Genomic DNA, 22,414 nt, shown 5'->3' with positions numbered 1-22,414 from the left:
TTTCAGAGGTGTGAAGCAAGAAAATTGTGAATCCTGTGCTTCTCTGCACAAGTAGACTATTTTTGAGATGCCATGGCTTTCGGAGTGGATAGGGGTTATAAAATTAAGCTACCTACATGAACCAATGCGTACTTCGTACATAATTGCGAGAGGCATTACTTGGCCGAAACCATAGAAACCATTTATACTTTTCCAACTATAGACGACGAAGAGGAGGGTGACATATGAAGATAAAATTTCGTGTAAGGCGGACCCAACTAACTAGTAGATATATGCTAGAAATGTGGTAGAAATATGCTCAATTCCTCTGGGGAGGAGTAGACATGCCTTGACATTCACAATCACTGCAATGGAAATTCGCCTTCGCAAAATAGCATGACAGTGCTACTCATAAAATATCTAACTCTCCTCCACTTCTCTCAACGTAACCAAATAACCCCAAATAATCCCAAATAACTCCAAAATTACCCAGCTCTAATTCACAAACACTCTCCAATTGCAACCCCACAACTACCTCCTCCCGTAACTCATCGCCTCAGAAAAAGAGAAGCGTTCGCTCGTGGGCTTAGAAATGTTTCCTGTCGTGTGGTGCGGCTGACATCAATCGTCGAGGAATGATATACGTCGCTTCAGCCTGATTCATCACGGGCTTCTGTTGGATGAGAATTACGGAACTTTTATGCTCCAGGGGTAGAAATAGAAAATACTGCAAATCTGGTATTATAGGTACGACGCCAACTTATAAAAGAAATAAACTGGGATATACGACTGGGATATACAACGGATTCGGAATAACACCACATTAGTAAATAAGGTTAATACTTTTGAAAAAAAAGGTTCCATCAAAAGTTTACGGATCACAGTAATACTGATTGCAAAAAAAACATACGCAGAAAAGTAGGCTTACGACCAGAAAAGATATCAAGAAAAGGACTAGAGAAAAGGTAATACTAGGAGCCATGTTGTGTCGCCAAGTAGTGCTAAGAACATTTCGTGTTCGGGTTCCACGGAATGGTCCATTGACTTTGGCCAAGCCCTTCGTCAATGGTCATAATAGAACTCAATTGATCTCTCACCGTAACTTCAACAACCACCCTATCTTTGAGAACATCATGGAAGAGCTAAAGGAAGGAGAGGAAGACGATGGCAAGAAGAAGGGTAAAAATGATAAGGAAGATTCAAAGTACGAACGCTTCATGTCATTTATGACAAAATGCTTGGAAACGATGGGAATCACCTTCAGTTCTATCGCCATCTTAGGTGTTGCAGGTGTAGGCTATCACAAGTTCTATGCTGATCATGTCTTGCTGAAGATGAACACGGCATTCGAAAATGGAGATCCAGCGGCTCAGTTGGCTATCCACAAGAGAACACATCATGAAATGGAGGATTTGCCAGAGGAGGCTGAATGGGTCAATAGACCGCAACAGAAATTACTAGACGACATCATCGCTGGTAAGGTTGTAGGAAGTTATTTCCTTATTGTAGGAGAGAAGGGTACAGGAAAGACATCATTGATCTTAGAGGCTATGAAGAAAGTAAACGGTTATAATGTTACTGTATTTGATGCCCATGCTGATCCCGAAATCTTCAGAATTCGTTTAGGAAAAGCATTGAACTTCTCATTTAATGAGGATTACATCGGCTCATTATTCTCCATACGTGGTCCTCGTGACACGACTGCCTTGTTAGATATCGAACGTGCTTTTAGCAAATTAGAAGAGCTTGCGATGCTAAGAGTTTCTAAAGTTCATCGCCCATTAGTTATGATCATCAACAACGCCCATTTGATCAAGGAAAATGAAGAAGGTATAAAATTGTTAGAGTTATTGCAGCAGAAAGCTGAGAGTTTGAGCGGTTCTGGATTACTAACAATAATCTTCAATAGTGATGATTACTGGGTATATGAGAAGTTAAAGAAATTAGGCACGAGGTTAGAGGTTGTTAATGTTCGTGACTTCAACAGAAAGGAGACGGTTAATGCTTTGAAATTCATTCGTCATCGTTACTTCCCTGAACCTCAGTACCAATTGACAAGTGAAATTTGTCATCAAATCTATGATTTGATTGGGGGAAGACCGCAGCATATCACACAAGTAGCCCGCCACAGAGATATCATTAAGGCTTGCCACGAAATCATTGACCGTGAAAAGACATGGTTCCTAAACCAGTGCGCCTTATTAGGATTTGATATGGACGACGATGTTATGGAAAGTGGTAAATTTGCCGTTAGTGCTATGTTGTTGATGAAGAAGTTCGTTGAAATGGATCGTGAAAGAATGAACACCTTGATCACTCATAAGGTTAAGGACGGGGTTGCCAGTTCGAAGAACCATTCCGAATACAGGGATCATAACTTGCCAGAATTACCTTTATGGAGAAGTAGACAGATCATGACAAGAGCTGATTACATTCAACAATACGATAACTTGAATATCTTCACTATTGACTCTGATTCTAGAGTCAGAGCTGATTCGGTTCCCATGATGAGGGCCTTCCATGAAATTGCTTCACAACCGATGTTCAACCAATTACTCGAAGATAGTATTCAAAGAGTGGCAGATGTTGAAGCCTTGGGCCGTACTAGAGAAATCGTAGCTAAGGACTTGAACTTGGGAAGTAACTACCAGATTGTGAAGAAGGATGCTAAATCTCTTTCGGTTCTTGCAAGCTCGGTTCTCACTGGTTCAGAGGACGAAGTTTACGAGATCGGCGTCTCTAAGAGTCAAAAGCACATTGACGTGCACGGAGAATTTGGCAACGATGACGATGATGACGACGATGATGATGATGACGACAACGAAGATTTGTACATGGAGGATGTGGACAAAAAGTCTACAAGAAAATGGTGGAAGAAAAGAATGGCTGGTTTTGACCAGACGTATTTGCCAGTCAACTTAAAAAACCATACGGATTTCAATGACATTGAAAGAACCAACTAAATAGAATATAAACGACATTGTGAACATGCTAAGCAGTTTGCGTTCTTAATAGAGAATTCAAAAGAAGATCTATATAACAAAAATATGCATACAATATAAAACAGATATAACGAATCAATGTACACGTCAGGTTGCATTTATTACAACCATGCTCAAGACTTCAATCTTGCAATTATCCACTGACCATTCTTCGGCCTCATTCTTTGAATAAAATCAGGGAATCAAAGGAGACGTCCATATAGACTCTTTAATGTATTCTTGTAACTCGATAAATGCCAGCATGTACCCTATCGATGGACTTTTCCATCATGACCGTTCCCACTCACGTACTCTTATTATCTTTAAATCATTCTACAATGATTTACGATGCACAAAGTCTCGCCTACCAGGAATTTGCAGCCGTATGCATCACGTGCCGAAAGTTTCTTTTATGCTTCTAATATTCCAATTTATCCGAAGTAAACCGATATTTATATACTTGTATAGCTGGCAATAACCACCAAATAAACCTGAATAAGTAAAATAGAGGTATCATGACTGTCAGAAAGAACCCAGTGTTGGTCTCAGATAAAGCACATGCAGAAGCATTGCTTGAAAAATATGATAATTTCTTGTTTGACTGCGATGGAGTCATTTGGCTCGACGAGAAGTTGATTCCTGGAGTATTGAAGACCATCGAATATCTCGAGTCCAAGGGTAAGAAGTTCGCTTTTGTCACCAATAACTCGTCTAAATCTAGGGAGGCATACGTGGCCAAATTCTTGAGTTTGGGGTTCAAAGGCATAACCAGAGATAGAATCTTCCCAACGTGTTTTGCTGCCGTGCAAGCACTCCAAAATGTCTATAATATACAGCCTAACTCCAAAGTTTGGGTCTTGGGAGACAGCGGAATTGAGGAGGAGCTCAGAGAAGAAGGGTACATCCCCGTCGGAGGAACTGACAAAAGATTGGACCAACCTTTCCATCCAGATCATGAATTACTAGTAGTGGACCCGGAGGTGGCCGCTGTAATTGTAGGATCTACCAAGGAATTCAACTACATGCGGATTGCTCTGACCTTACAATACCTCTTGTACAAGAACAAGAGCATTCCTTTCATTGGGGCTAATATAGACAGAAGCTATCCTGGTCCGAACGGGTTAATTCTCCCTGCTGGAGGAAGTGTTGTTAACTACATGCACTATACTGCTGACAGAGAGTTCTTGAATGTTGGAAAGCCTAGTAAGGTGTTCCTTGATGGTATTCTTGCCACACACAACTACGACAGACTGAGAACCTTGATGGTAGGAGACACCCTTTATACCGATATCAAGTTCGGAAATGACGGAGAATTAGGTAATGGCTCTGGTTCGTTGTTGGTCCTCACTGGAGGAACCAAGCCGAACGACTTGCACCAATTGCTTCTGAACCCACACCATTATGAGGGTGGAGAGAGTTTAATTCCACTGTACGTTATAGAGTCTTTGGGAACTTTAGGCGAGTTGTTATCTTAGGGTAGGCAAATCCTGTGAGAAGGCAATATTTCATATATATACTTACAAAATTATAATAAAACCTAGCATAATTCAATAGAGTGATACAATACAATTATATACAAAATTTTGGTTCTTCCCCATATTATTATAAATGACAAATATGGAATAGAATACACATGGTATAGTTCAATAGAGTGATACAATACAATTATATACAAAATTATGGTTCTTCCCCATTATATACAACATATGGAATACAATATAGACATGGGGACTGTTTCAATTTAAATACAAAAAGACTCACATTTATTATATATCCCAAATTATATAAACCAACCCCCTAGACCAACACCTCCACCACATTTCCGATAATATCAATACCCCATACGAACCCATTCATTACATCATCACATCTCTACCACTCCTCACTACACTCTCTATACCCTCCCCGGAATTAATGTTCACGTGATGATACCACCCCGTATCTCTGCCTCATAGTTAACATTCATAGCGGCAAATCATTATTCAATTATGTTTACTCTTCTTTATAGAACTTCACGTAAACCTAGTGTAAGCGTCGTTGCTTCGAGTAAATCTTGTAATTAGTACCATTGGGCATCCGTCATTGTCCTGTTTCCGGCTTTTTCTGTGTCCGAAACGTGTATATATCCAGTGAATACTATTGGTAATCACTATAATCAGGTGGTCACCGGACCATCATTACTAAGATAACAATTGGTCCCGATAACTTCATATTACTAAAGAAGAATTGAACAATTCCAGGAAGAGTAAGAATTGAATTGGAATTTTAGGCGATAACTCAGAAATCTACGAATTCAACAGCTTTAGAACACTTATAAAGACACAGTCTACAAGTGATTCCAATAGTAATAACCATAGTAATATCCATAGTAATATCCATAGTAATATCCATTCTTTCCATTTCTACAACTACTATCGTTCCAGATCAACTTACCATATAAATTATGCTAAATTTCAGTGGCCAGACTAAGAAAAGAGTGGTCAATTTGGGTAATCGTGGACGACCAATTAATCAAACGGGTAGCAAATCGTTCTTAGAACAAAGCAAAATCCAACGGTTGCAAAGAGAAGAACAACGACAACGCGAGAAATCAGGATTAGTATTACAATCCCATATCAGAAGGTACATAGATTTGACAAATAGTGGGGAAGAATTAAAATTGGAATGGATATCGACAAGTGGAAAATGGCATTCGGAACAAGAGTGGGCTAAATGGTTGCTTCAATTCGAGTTTCTTTGTAAGTGGACATTGACTCGTCAACCAGTTCCTGAGCTTGAGCTCCAATTGAAGCTTGTAAACTCCAGCTTGCATGAACACACCTTCTCGCTTACTCCCAGACAGTTTAACCTGCTTATCAATTCCTTAAGTGTATTAATTGAGAAAGTGGACCGCAGAAAGGATTTAGCCAATGACCAGAAGGTAGAAATCACCGAGGAGTGCATTATCATTATACATTACTTGTTAGAGCAATATGGAACTTTTGAACTGAGTAAAGTACCGAATTTGATACTGTATTTGTCGAAGTTCATCATTACAAACCAAGTTTCTAAGCTAGTGAAAAGAGACGTGATAGACATGGTATTCAAGATTAACACACATGACTCACCAGAAAACTTCTTAGTGTTCCTTTCCATTCCAAACTTGTTCGTCGACTCGAACTATGGCATTTTGCATTTAAATATTATCCGCAATACTCTTCTGTCCCCAGAAGTAAATTTAGACAATTTAGGCAGACTGGCATTAGTCAATTTGCTAGTAAATTACCTTACGATACATGGTAAGGAAGAGCCATTTGTTGACGAGGACTATTACTTCGTTGGTTCTGTTCTAGATGTTATCACATTTTCAATTCAGAAAGTGGATGATGAGTATGAAGATGAAGAAGACTACAATCCAAAAGAGAAAGCTGGTGTTGGTGTATTACCAGTATCCTCAACCGTCATTGATACAATTCAGATGTTGTATACTTCTGAGTTCACCAAGCAGGCGATTTCGCATTTCACAAGTAAGAGTAGCGATGACCGACTTTCAAAGGCGGCATTGCAGATTTTCTCTACATTGATATTCTTCTATCCACCATCCAAAAGCAAACTCTGTATGCTTATTACCATTACCCCGAACTCTTATAAGTGGTTTTACAGTAAGCTTGTATCACATCCAATATTCGCGGCAATTGTTAAAGCTGCTACGGAGGAGAATCATGACTACCTCAAAAAGGAGAACCTTGACGAAGTATACAAATTCATACCGGATAAGGCTTCCATTGAATTTTTCTGGAAAGCAATTTACACTTTTGAAGAGCTCTACTCGTATTGGTTAATTGTATCTAATGACTTGGAGAGTTTCCAAGACGACAAGCTTAGTCTTGAAGAGGTGTCCAATTTCCTTATATTCCTTCGGGCACTCTGTTTAACCCTTATATTCTTTTCAGGGATCAGTAAGAATTATTTCCATCAGTTTGACAAACTCAAAAGTATATCAATATCGCTTTTGAACCAGTTGTATATGAAGAACTTGCGTTTGCGCTTCTTACCTGACGATTTCTGGAAACCAAAAGAGCTCACATTTAATATTGATGGGTTACTACAGATTGTTGCTGAAGAGGAGGAAAAGAGAATAAGTGAAATGGATATTGACGAAGAACCAAATTATGAAGAGTATGACTCTATTTTTAACAGCATGAACAGCAGTAATATTAGAAGGAGCAAAGTATTCGTTGCGTCCTCAAGTGATACTCTAGCAAAGCTGGAAGTCTTAAAGAAGTTACCATTTTTTATCGCTTTTAAAGACAGAGTAAAAGTTTTTCAATCCTTAATTGAATTGGATAAGCAACGCCATATGAATGTCAACCCGTTCAGTTTTGTTACATCTAAACTCCAGGCGGATATCCGAAGAGAGCATTTACTTGAAGATGCCTTCAACAGCTTTCACAACTCTGGAAGCAACTTCAAGCAGCTGCTTCAAGTGAGCTTCTTCAATGAATATGGCCAAGAGGCAGGTATTGATGGCGGTGGTATTACAAAGGAATTTCTCACTAGTGTCGTTACAGAAGGCTTCAATCCATCCAACGATTTGCACTTGTTCAAAGAAACCCTCAGTGACAACCAGATTTACCCTAATGACGACATATACAAGTCCATTCATATAGGCAAAGACTTGGAGATCCAGCAAGAGAGATTGCTTTATTTGAAATTCCTTGGAAATGTTGTAGGTAAATGCTTTTACGAGAATGTGCTCATCGATGTGTCTTTTGCTCCCTTCTTCTTGAATAAGTGGTGTAATGACAATATGAAGAATTCCATAAACGATTTAAATTATCTTGACAACGAGTTGTTCTTGGGTCTAATGAAGCTTTTAAAAATGCCGGAATCAGAATTGAATGAGTTGGACTTAAACTTCACCATCAACGAGAAGGTAGATGGTAAGAATTATTTGTTTGATCTTCTTCCTCCAAACGGTGAAAATATCAAACTTTCACTGTCAAACAAGTTGAGTTATATCCATCAGATTTCCAATTTTAAATTGAACCAATCCTTGCACATACAGACTAAGTATTTCCTTGAAGGCTTATATGAGATTATCTCCTCAACATGGTTGAGTATGTTTGATTCGTTTGAATTGCAGATGCTTATCTCTGGAGGCGAAAGTGATGTCAACATTGCTGACTGGAAGGAAAATGTGGAGTACGGAGGTTACTTTGATGATGATATCACCATAAAATACTTCTGGGAAGTAATTGCAGAGATGTCTGCTGAGGAGAGATTTAAGCTCATAAAGTTTGTCACTTCAGTTAGCAGAGCACCTTTGCTAGGGTTTGGATCGTTGTCTCCTCGTTTTGGAATCAGGAATTCTGGCCGAGATATTGCCCGTTTGCCGACGGCATCAACTTGTGTGAACTTGTTAAAGTTGCCTGACTACCAGGATAAGGAGTTAATCCGCTCGAAGTTGTTATATGCTATCTACACTGAGGCCAGATTTGACTTGTCATAGATGGATGAATGATATATTTCGTTGGTGAGCGGCCTATAGTATTTGTGTTTATGACAATATTGGCTTGTGCACCTTGAGAACAGTAATAGTAACTATTCATAGATGAACCAAGGACCTATCTAACATCACACCACATATTTCTGCAATAATGTACATTAACTGATAATCGGTATATATAAAAAATGATGCTATACAACATGAAGACACTATTACGTCTTCCATAGTTTCCTCTTCCTCATACTGGCGAACTGATTTAACTAAGCTCTGGTCTTTCTCTTGTTCTTCAACAACACCTTTTGCTTGACTTGTTCGCTCTCGGACTCGGATTCGGATTCCATCTCCTCGTCTTCGCTCATCATGTCTTCTGAGGCAATCTCTTCTTCCTCTTCCATGGCAGCTTCTCTGGCAGCGAGTCTTTCGGCCTTTCTTCTGATCTCTACATCTCTCATTCTCAACAATTCTGGGTTTTCGGCAACTAACTTTCTGTCGGCAGCAATCTTCTTCTCCTTGTTTCCTCTCATTCTGTTCTTGTAGAAAGCTCTTTCTCTCTTCTGTCTGATCTCTTCGATTCTAGACATAGCGGTAAGTGTAGTGGCAACCAAGTCTCTGTTGTATCTAACTGGAACGTTTCTTCTGGCAGCAAATGTCAAGGTAGAGTCCACAACCAACTCCTTTCCAGCAGCCTTTCTGAAAGCCTTGGTCCATCTCAACTTACGTGGGTTACGACGTTGCTTAAACGCCTTGTGACATTTGGAACGACAGAATCTGAACTCCTTAGCGTCGTTTCTTACAAACATAATACCGTGCAATGGGTATACTGGCGACGAGCAAAAATGGCATTGTACTACTCTCATTTTGTATGTGTTTTAAGTGTGTGAATATGCTATGTGGTGGTAAAACTACTGGGAATTATACAATTCAAGGTAGTGAAAAATTATGACAAATTGTAAGTGAAAAATTGTTACACGGCAACAAACTTCAGCTATACGAAATAAAAAATGACGGGGTAAACTGGAAATCTAGGCAACTATGTACTTTGCGAAGTATACTAGCAATTTGGAAAACCTTTTAGATCTAAGATGACTTCAATGATATGGGGTTAACCAAGAGAAGTCCTCTTTTGTAAGATGTCTTTTTTTAAGAGATGATGATAAAAAAAAAATTGAGCCGCAGAAGGAACCGAGCCGCACGGGATGAGGCGGTAAAAGTTTCTGATGCGACGTTTTTTTGTCCGGTATGTGTCGTGTTGTTACGTCAGTAAATAACTATTTGGATTATATAACTTTTGTTATGTATGGATGGCGTAGAATTTGCAGCAATGGCAAAAACGTCGGTAGGGAGACGTCAGTTGGGGAAACAGAGTGACCACCGCAAGTTCAGGGAGAAAGTACTGGGAGTTGAGCTCTCTTTTGGTTTTGCCCGCAGTTTCTCGTGTATATGGCCGAGAGTTCCGATTTAGATATCAGTAAGACACCAGCATTTTCATGGAGCCGAGCCACCGTTTTTTTTTTTTGAGTTAGTTAACTTGGTTAAATAAGTATATAATAACCTCCAGCAAAAAAAAAAAGAAAAAACCTGAACTAGAACTGTCAGCGTCTAACCCAACCCCTACCGCTACCCTCGCCCTCCACCATCACTACAAAATCACATCCTACCTAATCATAACTTCCCCAAAGTTCCACTCCATTATCCCCCATCCATCACTTCCTTGTCACCCATTACCCCAAGGTAGTGCACATTTCCAATTCAATAAAATCACGTGATCTAAAACGAAAAAATTCAAATTTCGACTTTTTAGCCATCAAATTAAGACTTTACCAAGGCATTTCCAACATTACTTCTTCATATTTGTAGCACTTCTTGTATATATAACACACATTTTAGCATTTGAAACATGGCACCTACTAATATGGAAATCCCTACGTTGGCTATTCCGGGAGATAATGGACAATACCAGCAGCAAGCCCAACAAGTGGCGTACAATCCTGAGGCCAACTACACTGGTCATTTGCAAAGAAAACAGGCCCCTGAAGGCTCTGCTGAGTGGTATTTTGACCAGACTACTAACTGGATGGGAGAACACCCTTGGTTGACTACATTTGGAGTAATTGGAGTTGCTTATTTTGCCTCCGGGTTTGTGAAATCTAAGCAGCCGGGTATCAACGGTAAGGCATTCATCAAAGGAAGCTTTGGACAGAAAATGACTGCTAAGGAGGCCCTTCAGATTTTGAACTTGAAGGAAACAAACTTATCAAAGATGAAGTTGAAGGAACAGCATAGAAAGTTAATGATGGCCAACCATCCAGATAAAGGTGGTTCATCTTACTTGGCAACCAAGGTTAATGAGGCCAAAGACTTGTTAGAGAAGAGAGGAGGAATGAAGCAGAAGTAAACAAAAGCTGTAAATTATAAGGGTAAGAAGAAGCAAATATAGATCAAGAGATGATACAATGTGAAGGAAGCTCGCTTGATTTTTAAATAAAATGACTCGAAATGAGTGCCAATCCTAGAATTGGTGTAATGAAAGTAGAATGTAAATAGTCAATAAAACGAATAAACAATGGAACAAATGTTTATTTAGTGAAATTGTTATTAGTAATTCAGTGTGGTGTAAGATTCTTAGCCAACTTTCATGTAGGTTGAATAATTTTGAGTTACCAAAGTTGTCACAGTAATCTGATGGTCTTGTGGCCTTGTTGTCTTGTAACATTGTATTTCATCCACTGAAAGCGATCTGAGCATTCTAAATTCGAAACTACTTCACTACTTCCATATATAGAATATAACACATGACCATATCTCTACAATAAAGTTTATGCCATATCATACCCTCTTGTGCTCACTATAAATAGCTGCAAAATATGCTTAATTATCTACACTACTGGCTTCTATAAGTAGCTTGACGATGTATGAGGAATAACCTTGGGAGAGAACCTGTAAGAACCGATGGTATAAGCCATCTTTCTTTGATCTACTTGTGGAGATTTGCTATTCCTTCTTTCCTTGGCTGAAGACACTTTTTCTTCTTCTTGGTATTCTTCTTGGTATATGATCTGACATAACCATCTAGAGGCTGTGTACCGTTAGTCATTGCTCCTGTGCAATTGGAGTACAAAGCGTACGTTGGGCACCGAAAGAGTGATATTCGTTGTAATACTCCGGGATATATGATTTCTTTTTTGGTTAATGCTTCTATTCTGCATTCTCTGCCGATAGAAATACGTCTTCACGGTTGCAATCCCATTGCTGTAGTTGTCTCATTCGTAGCTGGTCGCACAGTTCCATCGACAGTATTATTACTTGGTTACGTAGTCTACTCGACAATAATTTATTATTACCGTGGTGATGAGACGATTTTACATAGCAATGGGGGCTGGGGAAATTTTCCCGGTTGCTTCCATGGTTATTTTTGTAGACTATTGGGTATAGCATTGGCGAGTCGACATTGGAGTGATCCATATGGTTCGTAAGGCTACGTCGTGGGTTGGAAAAAAATGGCTCCAGAAGAAATTTGCAAATTGAAGAGTAGATAGCACAAGAGTATAGAGTAGAAGAGTAGATAGGAGATGGTTAGATAGCAGCAGAGAGTAGATAGCAGCATTACTTCTTGTCTCATAGGAACTGAAACCGTAGCAGATCATAGTTATTCTTATGAATCGCCAAGTACTTAATTTAAGCCCTCGCTAAATCCTGGCGAGCTCCTCACTAATTTCACTACTTACCTCGCCATCTTCTCACTAAATGGAACATTTTTCTCGCTAGGAGGCTCAGTATTCTTTCGGTATAGCCACATTTGATCGTATATTTTTCAAAATTTCCTGATCCTGCCAAATTTTTCACTTGCCCTTTCTCTCCTTATCAACAGTCATTTTATCTGCTAGCATCGTCGAAAACTTGAGATTTATTAAAGCAGCTCCTCGCAGCCAGGGTCTCTCGCTAATGTATGTCTATCCTGTTAAAATTTGGGTTCACTTCCAATCTATAAAATGTTCATTGATATCATAGTTTTCATGGCCAAGTGAAACTGCATCTCACCAGTTACATCTCATGAGACCATGATATCGAAGTAAGCAATAGTTTTTGTTTGCTTTTCTTTATTCTCCCTCTCTCTTTCACTTCATTTGCAGATATTGCTAACAAGAAATCCATAGAATATGCACTTTTCATTTAGGTGAAAACATATATACGTCACAGGTATTTTGTCTCCTCGTCATAGAGAGTATTTCTTTACTACCGTGAGCTGCTACTGCCTCCACAAAAAAAAAACTCATCCACCGCGACGCTCATCGTCTCGCTGTCTCTGACAAACGCACACACACACACACACACACACACAATACGCACACATACTCGCTGTCTCTCTGTCTCTCTCTCCCTAATTTTCTCCCTGTCTCACTCTCCTGTACAACATTTCCGCGAGCACTTCCACTAGCTCTTCTCTAATCTAAGCCAGCCCACCTCCTCCTATAATTAACTATTCTAACAATCTCGCTGTGGTGCTTCCACCACCCCTATTCTCAACTTAACTCGCTCCTGGTGACATCCAGAAAACCCAGTAACTCACTAAATCTCAATAAGACTCACAGTAACTTAAGTAGCGATATGAACTTAGTGTTTCCTAACTTCCTCACTCCCTCACTTTCTCTTCCCTCCTCCTCTCTCTTTCCTCGTACTCACTCTCCCTACTTTCTCACTCTCACTCTCCCACTCTCTCACTTCTCGCACTCTCACTCTCACTCTCACTCACTGTGGTAGCCTCTCGATTCCTCGATTCCTCGATTCCTTGCGGCGGCTAAAACCTGATTACTGACACCTTTTTTTTATTCTGTTTACTGCCTCTTTTTTTTGGTGTACTCTTCTTTCCACCATAAACAAGTCAATCAGCCAATCAAGTCATCTTTCCCTGGAATTGACAATCCTGTAGCAGGAATCAACTCCATCAAAGCTCGAAAACAGGCTTTCCTTTCCGGGTTCAAGTTTCACTTCAATCCCACATCCGCCGCAGCCAACCAATCCTTCCACCGTTGCCGGGAGAAAAACTACCACTTGGACAGACTAAACCGCCGTTTATAGATAGCCTGTCAGCTCGTGAACTTAAGCAGCGTTATTTCGTACTCGGATATTCAATTGGATAGAACAAATCGATTTACGAGAAATTTAATAGATTGTTGGTTTGTTACAGCGTTAGATCCACTTGCATTTTCGGATTGACTCATTGGAAAACCAATAGTGATCGATTACGAAAGTCATCCGGTAACTTCGTTGATTCATATCAAGGTTCAATCGGACTTGATCGTATCAATATTTATACAATTGATCATCAAATAAGTTAGTTAACGAATCGACCATCCCCCGATTCACAGGTCCTGGCATTCGAATCGGTGACCATAATTTGTTACTCAATTGGTCCAACTGGCTTCTCCTCATAATTTCATTGTAGTATAATCAAAATTACACAACTTCTCGTTTATCCATCACAATGACAACTTACGAGAAAATCGTCAAAGGTGCCACCAAGATTAAGGTGGCAGCGCCGAAACCAAAGTACATCGAACCTATTCTCATGGCTACTTCCACAGACCTTTCCCTTGAAACAGACAATTTCTCCACCGTCATGAAAACCCTTCAAAGTCGGCTTCACGACTCCGCCTGGTCAGTTGTGTACAAGTCATTGATTGTCATCCACATCATGATCAGAGAAGGTGACAGAGATGTGACGCTCAAGTATCTAGCAACAAGAGCACCACACATGTTGAACTTGCTGACGCTGAACATTTCGAAAAACAATAATTTCAATACCGATGTAAGATTCATTGTGAAATATGCAAAGTACTTGCAAACCCGTGTGAAGCAATTTGAGGCAACAGGCATCGATTACGTGAGGGACGAGCGATCTAATAATAGTACTAGTCAACAGGGCGGTCGTTTAAGATCACTTTCGGTTGAGAAAGGTCTTCTAAGAGAGTCTGAAAGTGTCCAGAAGCAGATCGATTCACTTTTAAAAAACAACTTCATGGAAAATGAGATTAATAATGATATCGTTTTGACGGCTTTCCGACTTTTGGTGAATGATTTACTTGCTCTATTCCAAGAGTTGAATGAAGGTGTCATTAATTTATTGGAGCACTACTTCGAAATGTCCAAAGTCGACGCAGAAAGAGCACTCAAGATATACAAAAAGTTCGTTGATCAGACGAAGTATGTTATAGACTATCTCAGAGTGGCTAAGCATTTGGAGTATGCTACGAGATTGCATGTTCCAACTATTAAGCATGCTCCAACAGCTTTAACACTGTCTTTAGAAGAATACTTGGATGACCCTAATTTTGAAATGAACAGAAGACAATACATGAATGAAAAGGGTAACAAGACAGAGAATACTTCACAAGTCAATACTAATGGTAATTCGTCCAAATCTGTCAATGACAACGCCAGTGCGAAAGCTTCTAAAAGTAATGGATACGTAGCTCAGGCTCAACCTGAGCAACCAGAACTCAACAGAAACAATACATTAATTGTCCAACAGTCGACATTTAACCCATGGGGTGCCATTCAACAACAACCGGTTGTCGTTGTTGCTGTAGATCCAAACCAACAAGCTGATGCTATACAACAGCAGCAAGTCCAGCAAATTCAACAATTTCTGCCTCTGCCTTTTCAAGCTGCCTTTACTGGAGCTGGATTTGGGGGTTACGGACAGCAGGTCGCTCAGCCACAGGCTCAGGCTCAATTACCCCAAAATACTGGTAACCCATTCTTGCAAGGATTTACAACCAGTCCAAATCCATTAGAACAACAACAATTGCAACAACAGCAGTTACAGCAACAACAATTACAACAATTGCAACAACAGCAACAACAGCAACAATTATCAATCCAGCCATTCTCCCAGTTCAACCAACAATTTCAGCAGCCTGCTCCACCTATTGGCACTCAAACTCTGGTAAATGATTTAAGAAGGGCAGAAACGAACCCATTCGCTACCATGAGAACAGCTTCAACTGGCCTGGCTCTTGAGCCAAACCATACCAGTTCTAATCCTTTTGCCAATACCAGATTTGCTTCTAACACCACAACAACTGCTCTATCGTTCAACAATAGTCCGACAGCAAATGGAGCGACTTCCATTCCCTTAACTTCGACCGGTAGCAACCCCTTCAAAATCTCTCAGACTTCCACGGACCTCTTCAACAAGGCTTCATCACAACAAAACGCTCAACCACAGCAAATAAAGCCTCAGCCAACAGCTGGAGGACTTGAACTCTTGCCAACGATCCCTGTATTCCCTGAGACACAGCAGGAAACTCAGAGGCAGTATTATTTGAATAATGCGAGAACTGTAATAGAGCAGCAAACTGGAAGCCAACCTCAATACCAACAGCAGTTCTTGCTGCAGCAACAAACTCAACAACAACCAGTTCAAAATCAGTTCCAGCAGCAACCCTTCCAGCAGCAGTTTACTCAGCAATTTCTGCCCCAGTTTACTCAATTTCCTCAGCAAGCACAACAGCAGACTAACAACGCATATCAGGGCCCAAATTTGATTTAGATGAGGTCGTCTACCGAGGTCACAAAAAAAAGCATCTCTCCTTCGATTTGCTCAAGCAGTCTTATATATGTAAAATAGAAAAGTTACTTTCCGTATTTGTCATTTAATATTAAAACTGTGTAATTGCAAGAGCTTCGTGGTATCAAAGTTTTCTATTATAATCCATTTATTAAGATAATATACAATATATAATACACCAGAAGAATACAGATAACTCCTTCAATCATAATCTATTACATATTAATTGCAACTTGAACTTGTCTGTAAGACCTTATTAAACTGTCTATAGACCACCAAATTGCCAGATTTCTTTATCGTAATGGTGTGTAACCTCAGTATCTTCTCCATATTTCTCTTGCCACTTTGTAAAGCCACCGTTCAACACCCACACGTGTAAAGAATCCAATTGGGCTTTCTTCACTGGATCCTTGATCTCATCCAAGGATCTCAAGAATTTTAAGGTTGAGGAAGGACCTCTAACCTGAGAAAGGGCACAATGGAAGACCACGTCGTCTATTTCATTGCTAGCCAATCTTTCTTGTAATTCCGGTAATGTATAAGTGAAATTTCCAGCCGGATAATGATAACAATCCTTGATGTGTCCTCCCACGAAATCCGAGTCACGAACATCGACTACAGCGAATTTACCTTTTCCATGAGGGGAGCCCTCGTTGAACCAGGAACGAAGAGCCGTTGGTTTAATATACTTTAGGTCCGATAATGAGTATATCTTGCCCATGGTTTGACACTAGTCTAAATGTCCTACAATTGAAGGGAAGATAAATGCTATGAAGAGGTATACCGAATTCGATGCTTCAGAATAAAGTATATCAAGGGTACCGTCACTCGATAAAAACAGAAGAAATGTCAACTTTTATAAAAATGTTGTTTCTCAATCTTTTATAACACCGTCACTACACAATACCACTATAACTAACCAAACTAACCAAAACCAACCAAATAACGCCTCTCCTTACCCTTTTGTATTACCCCAGAATGACATGGTTCATCACTTAAAGAAGGTTCCAGATCCATATTGGCTAGTGTTATCTGCAGTATGGCTATCGATAGTATGAGGCGTGCGTGTACCAAAGTGAAAATTTCACAGCCAAATGGGTAAAGGCCGAATGCCGATATGAATTGGTGGTGGATGTTCAAGGTGGATGTTCATGGTGGATGTTGAAAGGTGGAAGATGATAGAAAGGCTATGGAATGAAGAGATTTTGCATTGTTTTGAGAAATGTGCAGATTGAGCTGGAAATGAGTTTTCCCGGAGAATATTGGTCCCTTGGTGCCGAAACGAGTAGTTGTCGACCTTGACGAACTGTGATATTCAAAACAAAAAAGAATATAAGAAAGCACTAATCTCCCTTTCTGTTTTTTTTACTTCTTCTCGGTGGTTTCTCACTTCTTCTCGCTGTTTCTCATTTTTTCTCGCTATTTATGGCCATGCTCTCTCACCAACTCTCTCTGTTTCCACAGTCTCTCACTGGAGTTATAAAGACATAAAAGGAATACCATAGAAGTCTTGCTTGCTGGTAAACTCTCGCTATCTCTCAATATTTTTCAGTGAGCAGTCGCTAATTATCAGTAAAGAGTCCTTTTTTTGCAGTAAACTCTCACTAAATCTCACCAACTCTCACCAACTCTCACCTCACTAACCCTCCCGCTAACTTTCCTCACTAACTCACTCTCCCAGGCTAATCCACACCAGCACACACTTTTTTTCACCACTACTACAACGACCAGTACAACCAGAACTTATATAAATTCTACCGACACACTGCCTCAATATATTCCACTTCCACCGTCAACATCTCATTCTTCCATCACTACTCTATTACCTGCTCCATCTTCATCAAATTTCCGTTACCAGCACCACTTCACCTTCTCCACTCCACCTCTACCTAACGACACCACTTCCTCCCACCTCCACCTCCATCCTCCACCACCATTCCACAGTGTCTCGTTATGAGCTAACAAATCGGCCTCCTGCACAGGCTCCTCCTCGTCCTTCCTCACTAAAATTTAGCCGCTGTGATAAATTCTTGTTGTACTGCAAAGTCATGGATCACAAGCTCTTCTGCTATCGGTAACGTCGTTGTGTTGTTGTACGGGTATTTCTGTTTCACGCTGAACAGAAAAGTGTACAATCACAACAGCTAACAGTAGGTCCAATTTTTGTCGGGATCGGAATCGCAATTCGCATCATGGCATCAACTAAAGGTATCGAAGACAAGACTACGCCTACAACCGGTTCTCAGTTGTCTCGTACACTTTCCGTGGAAGCAATTGCCCCAAAGTTTACGTCGCTTTTCAAGAGAAAGAGAAAGAGAAAAGCTGACGAAGTGGACTCCACTGTTTCGACGCCCTTGGAGTCTCCCCACGAATCAGAAAACGACGAAAATGACAATGAAATTAGTAGTCAAACTCCAGACAAAAAGAGAAGAAAGGTTAAAACAAAAGAGGAGGAAGAGTTTGAAGCCAATGAAAAGAAGTTGGACGAGCTCTTGCCTGAGGATTTGAGAAAGTTCCGCCCTTCTGGGTTCAAGTTCAATATCCCACCAACCGATAGGCCTATCCGTATCTATGCCGACGGTGTGTTCGACTTGTTCCATTTGGGCCATATGAAGCAATTGGAGCAAGCCAAGAAAGCGTTTGAAAATGTAGAGCTTGTTTGTGGTGTCCCCTCTGATATTGAGACTCACAAGCGCAAAGGACTCACAGTACTTACTGATCAGCAACGTATAGAGACATTGAAGCATTGTCGCTGGGTTGATGAAGTGATACCCAACGCTCCATGGTGTGTCACACCAGAGTTTTTGAAAGAACATAACATAGACTATGTTGCTCATGATGATTTACCATACGCTTCTGCTGACTCTGATGATATCTACAAGCCTATAAAGGAGAAAGGAATGTTCTTGACTACTCAAAGAACTGAGGGTATCTCAACTTCTGACATTATCACCAAGATTATCAGAGACTACGACAAATATTTAATGCGTAACTTTGCCAGAGGGGCAACAAGGAAGGAATTGAACATCTCGTGGTTAAAGAAGAACGAGTTGGAATTTAAGAAACAGTTTTCGGACTTCCGTAGCTATTGGGTGAAGAATAGAGAGAACTTGAATAATGTCTCGCGTGATCTCTATTTCGAAATCCGTGAGTACATGAGAGGTAAGAAGTTTGACGTCCAGTCGTTCTTGGAGAATAACAATCATAGTAATAACAATTCTAATGTCAACAGCGACTCCGAAGATGTTCAGTCAAGAGCCAGCTCTCCTTTGACTGATTTCGCAGCCAAATATATCGGCAACGCCAACAAAGATCTCAATGGGCCCAGTAAATTCTTTGCCAATGTAAAGGAATGGATCACCCGTGACGATCCAATTGATGACTATTCTACAAACGATGATAATGATGATAATGACTCTGACAAGACGCTTGTAGCCAACAGACGCATAGCAATTCCAAGAGCAACTAGAGCATCCAAGACAAGCCTGAAAGTAGAAGCAACGGAGTCTACCCCCAGTGTTGCAGAAGTCAAGACAGAGAGCCCTAAAAAGAAGAGGACAGTAAAGAGCTCGCCAGTGAAGACCCCCATCAAGCCTCGCAAGACCAAGAAGGATTTGTAAACTTTCTGTCTAAGAAATCCTGTGCTATTGTTCGTGGGTGTATTAATCTACTAGGGAGAAAGAGAGGAATAATTTATAGTCTATTCCTTTCTGTTCCTATTGCACTATAAGTGCTATACGCTTATAAAGGTGTGGATTAGGAAAATCCATAATGATACAATCTTTTGCATTTTAGTTCATAGTTCGATATTCACACCATGTGTTTACGAGCATGCAATATCTGCTTTGCTGCCCACAGCGGCCTGCAGTTCGTTTTATAAGCCATTGTACATGTTCATTATTTTTATAGAGTCACTATGTAGTGTAGGATTAAGGGTGAAGATCATGAAACATTATGGAACTATAATCGGATGGAGTGTAAGCTATCGAATGATTTCTAAAGATGGAATAAAAGGTCTAAAGAGAATAACAGATATGTCCATCAACTAATGGCACTTCCGATGAACATATAACTTCGAAAAAGTCTTAAGTTCAACAAACTCAAGAAAGTATTCTACAGTCCAACCACTTCCATTATACCGTCATTCTTTCAATAACCTATTTCATTCCCTTTTAAAAGAGACTTTTTTCTTCTCTCCACTTCTCTACTTGAAACCCATTCATGCCCTTCATACCACTTCATACCCCTTCATACCGCTTCATGCCCCTTCATACCATCCATGCCCTTTCATAACCATATAATCGTTCCACATTAAAATCAGCGCTACCATATTGGCCCTATTTTCCATTTCTAAAAATTCAAAAACGATAAATTTGCATTTCTAAATGTAATTAGAACTTTGATTATAGGATAACTGGTGTTTTCTTTTATCATTTGATCTTTATTGTTACATTACAGTGTATATCGGGCCTGTTGTTACGTAGAAATCCAAATTTTCAGGAATTTTTATGGGAAGAAACCATCTTTCTTTTGCACTGTTTAGCTATATTTAACGATCCTTATTCATATGGCTCATAAAGTTGTCTCATACATGAGTAGTTAGACAACACGAAATTGAGATCATTTTTAACTTACATTAGGCGAGAAAGTTGTATTCAGAGGAAGATCTTTCTTGATTTTCTTTTTGATTCGGGTATTAGCAACCGTCTAACTAACGATTCAATACTAGTACTAATTGCAAAGACACATATAAACCCTTTTTGACTTATTCGCTCAACTTCGTCTCAACAGAAATAGTATATTAAGCAATAATGAGCACAGATTTGATCGAAACAGAAGTGGATGTGTCCAAATCTCAACACCAACAACAAAATTTGCATCATTTAGAACAACTCCAAGAACAATTGAAAATTCAGCAAGAGGAGTTATTCCAACAGCAAAGAGCGTTGTTACTTCATGAGTCAAACTTAGTTATAAACTCTCCACTACAAATGCAACAGCTGTCGCAGTCACAATCTAATACTTGGAGTTTTACTCAGGGGTTAATAATAGGTCAGTTGAGTGTGATTTTTGTAATCATTATATTTATTAAATTCTTTGTGTTCGCGGAGTCAACGCCTTCGTCTGCAAAAACTACTATAAAAAAGGACGCTTCTGGAGTTATAGTCAGAAGAGATAAGAAGTCGGGACTGAATGATGATGATCTGGACTTGACAGCACGAGAAGGGAACTCGCAAGGTGCTAATACAAAAGTCGCTACAATCTTAGAAAAGACATACTACGACGTAGACAACCATTCTCCAGAACTGTTGGATTGGTTTAACGTGTTAGTAGCACAGACCATTTCTCAGTTGAGAGCAGAAGCTCTCTTGTCTGATAACATATATCATTCATTGAATGAGTTCTTGTTGAAGTCTGACCTACCAGAGTATTTGGATAAAATCAACTTGACGGAAATCGATATTGGTGATGATTTTCCTATCTTCTCCAACTGTAGAATAAAACATAGCAAAGATGGCTCTGGAAGATTAGAGGCTAAGATAGATGTTGATTTGTCGGATACGTTGACTTTAGGAATCGAGACAAAGTTAGTCTTGAATCATCCTAGACCATTGACGGCTGTATTGCCCGTACAATTGTCAGTATCTATGGTAAGGTTCTCTGGATGCTTAACGGTATCTTTGATAAACACCAGCGATCAGGAGTTTGTTGACTTGAAATCTTCCAGTTCAAATTCTGAGAAATCAACACCAGAACCTGCGGTCAGTAACTCTTCTCCACATTTAGGCTCCCCATTGGCTGCTGAGCCCGTAAATGCATCAAGTATTCCGTTGAGCGGTTCTAACTCAGTGGAAAGTGAAAAGAAGCCAAGAAAAGTGGACGATGATAACGATGGAACGGCATTGATGTTCTCATTCTCTCCTGATTACAGATTAGAGTTTACTGTAAAGTCATTAATTGGATCTCGTGCCAAGTTGCAAGATGTTCCTAAGATTTCATCTATAATCGAAAATAGATTGAGAAGTTGGTTTATTGAAAGATGCATAGAACCTAGATTTCAGGTAGTTAGGTTGCCGTCGTTATGGCCAAGACGCAAGAATACGAGAGAACCAGTTCATGCTAACAAAAGTGGAATAGTGGATGTTGTAGAAGATGTCTCGGGTTAGGCAATACGTGTTTTTTTACGTGTAAATAGTATGGGAATATAAACTTTGTATTTTTTTTTTTGAAGGGGTATATCTATATTCCTAACTAAACGAATAGAGAGATAAGAGAAAGACAGTGTGATAGTGATCAGTACAGAGAGAAACCCGGGGATGAAAACTCTCTGCCAAAACCCTTTCGTAATAGCACATGATTGTTATTTGAGTTTTAACTAGTTATACATGGAGAACT

General features: G+C 39.8%; 9 protein-coding genes across 9 annotated transcripts; 7 read left to right on the top strand and 2 right to left on the bottom strand. All coding sequences in view use genetic code 12, as the record gives it.

The window, feature by feature from the left end:
- Positions 1-1,112: 1,112 nt before the first annotated feature.
- RJT20DRAFT_144772 (uncharacterized protein) lies at positions 1,113-3,184 on the top strand (the record flags this gene model as incomplete). The annotated part of the gene is made up of 2 exons (XM_064918755.1): positions 1,113-2,881; positions 3,100-3,184. The coding sequence occupies 2 exons, from the start codon at positions 1,113-1,115 to the stop codon at positions 3,182-3,184; spliced, it is 1,854 nt and encodes a 617-aa protein (XP_064774766.1).
- Positions 3,185-3,439: 255 nt separating this feature from the next.
- Positions 3,440-4,654, top strand: RJT20DRAFT_126730 (uncharacterized protein). The gene has a single exon (XM_064916816.1). It carries the CDS (start codon positions 3,476-3,478, stop codon positions 4,433-4,435), a length of 960 nt encoding a protein of 319 aa, XP_064774765.1. The 5' UTR covers positions 3,440-3,475; the 3' UTR covers positions 4,436-4,654.
- A 315-nt stretch (positions 4,655-4,969) lies between these two features.
- Positions 4,970-8,587, top strand: RJT20DRAFT_126729 (ubiquitin-ubiquitin ligase). Its single transcript, XM_064916815.1, is given in 2 exon segments — positions 4,970-5,311; positions 5,324-8,587. The coding sequence occupies 1 exon segment, from the start codon at positions 5,404-5,406 to the stop codon at positions 8,449-8,451; it is 3,048 nt and encodes a 1,015-aa protein (XP_064774764.1). The 5' UTR covers positions 4,970-5,311; positions 5,324-5,403; the 3' UTR covers positions 8,452-8,587.
- Positions 8,588-9,546, bottom strand: RLP24 (ATPase-activating ribosome biosynthesis protein). Its single transcript, XM_064916814.1, has one exon. It carries the CDS (start codon positions 9,303-9,305, stop codon positions 8,709-8,711), a length of 597 nt encoding a protein of 198 aa, XP_064774763.1. The 5' UTR covers positions 9,306-9,546; the 3' UTR covers positions 8,588-8,708.
- A 467-nt stretch (positions 9,547-10,013) lies between these two features.
- On the top strand, positions 10,014-10,900 carry PAM18 (Pam18p). Its single transcript, XM_064919732.1, has one exon. It carries the CDS (start codon positions 10,346-10,348, stop codon positions 10,841-10,843), a length of 498 nt encoding a protein of 165 aa, XP_064774762.1. The 5' UTR covers positions 10,014-10,345; the 3' UTR covers positions 10,844-10,900.
- Positions 10,901-13,930: 3,030 nt separating this feature from the next.
- Positions 13,931-16,162, top strand: RJT20DRAFT_116406 (uncharacterized protein; the record flags this gene model as incomplete). Its single annotated transcript, XM_064915831.1, has 3 exons — positions 13,931-14,869; positions 14,924-15,342; positions 15,409-16,162. The coding sequence occupies 3 exons, from the start codon at positions 13,931-13,933 to the stop codon at positions 15,998-16,000; spliced, it is 1,950 nt and encodes a 649-aa protein (XP_064774761.1). The 3' UTR covers positions 16,001-16,162.
- On the bottom strand, positions 16,163-16,974 carry RJT20DRAFT_126723 (phosphatase). Its single transcript, XM_064916813.1, has one exon. It carries the CDS (start codon positions 16,737-16,739, stop codon positions 16,284-16,286), a length of 456 nt encoding a protein of 151 aa, XP_064774760.1. The 5' UTR covers positions 16,740-16,974; the 3' UTR covers positions 16,163-16,283.
- A 1,041-nt stretch (positions 16,975-18,015) lies between these two features.
- Positions 18,016-20,035, top strand: PCT1 (choline-phosphate cytidylyltransferase). Its single transcript, XM_064916812.1, has one exon. It carries the CDS (start codon positions 18,211-18,213, stop codon positions 19,636-19,638), a length of 1,428 nt encoding a protein of 475 aa, XP_064774759.1. The 5' UTR covers positions 18,016-18,210; the 3' UTR covers positions 19,639-20,035.
- Positions 20,036-20,412: 377 nt separating this feature from the next.
- Positions 20,413-22,295, top strand: RJT20DRAFT_126721 (ERMES complex subunit). The gene has a single exon (XM_064916811.1). The coding sequence runs from the start codon at positions 20,830-20,832 to the stop codon at positions 22,183-22,185; it is 1,356 nt and encodes a 451-aa protein (XP_064774758.1). The 5' UTR covers positions 20,413-20,829; the 3' UTR covers positions 22,186-22,295.
- Positions 22,296-22,414: the final 119 nt, after the last annotated feature.

This window comes from Scheffersomyces xylosifermentans, assembly GCF_036884685.1.
Source record: "Scheffersomyces xylosifermentans strain CBS 12540 chromosome Unknown RJT20scaffold_3, whole genome shotgun sequence".
In the NCBI taxonomy this organism is placed as follows: Eukaryota; Fungi; Ascomycota; class Pichiomycetes; order Serinales; family Debaryomycetaceae; genus Scheffersomyces; species Scheffersomyces xylosifermentans.
This window is presented reverse-complemented; position numbering and strand designations above follow the sequence as displayed.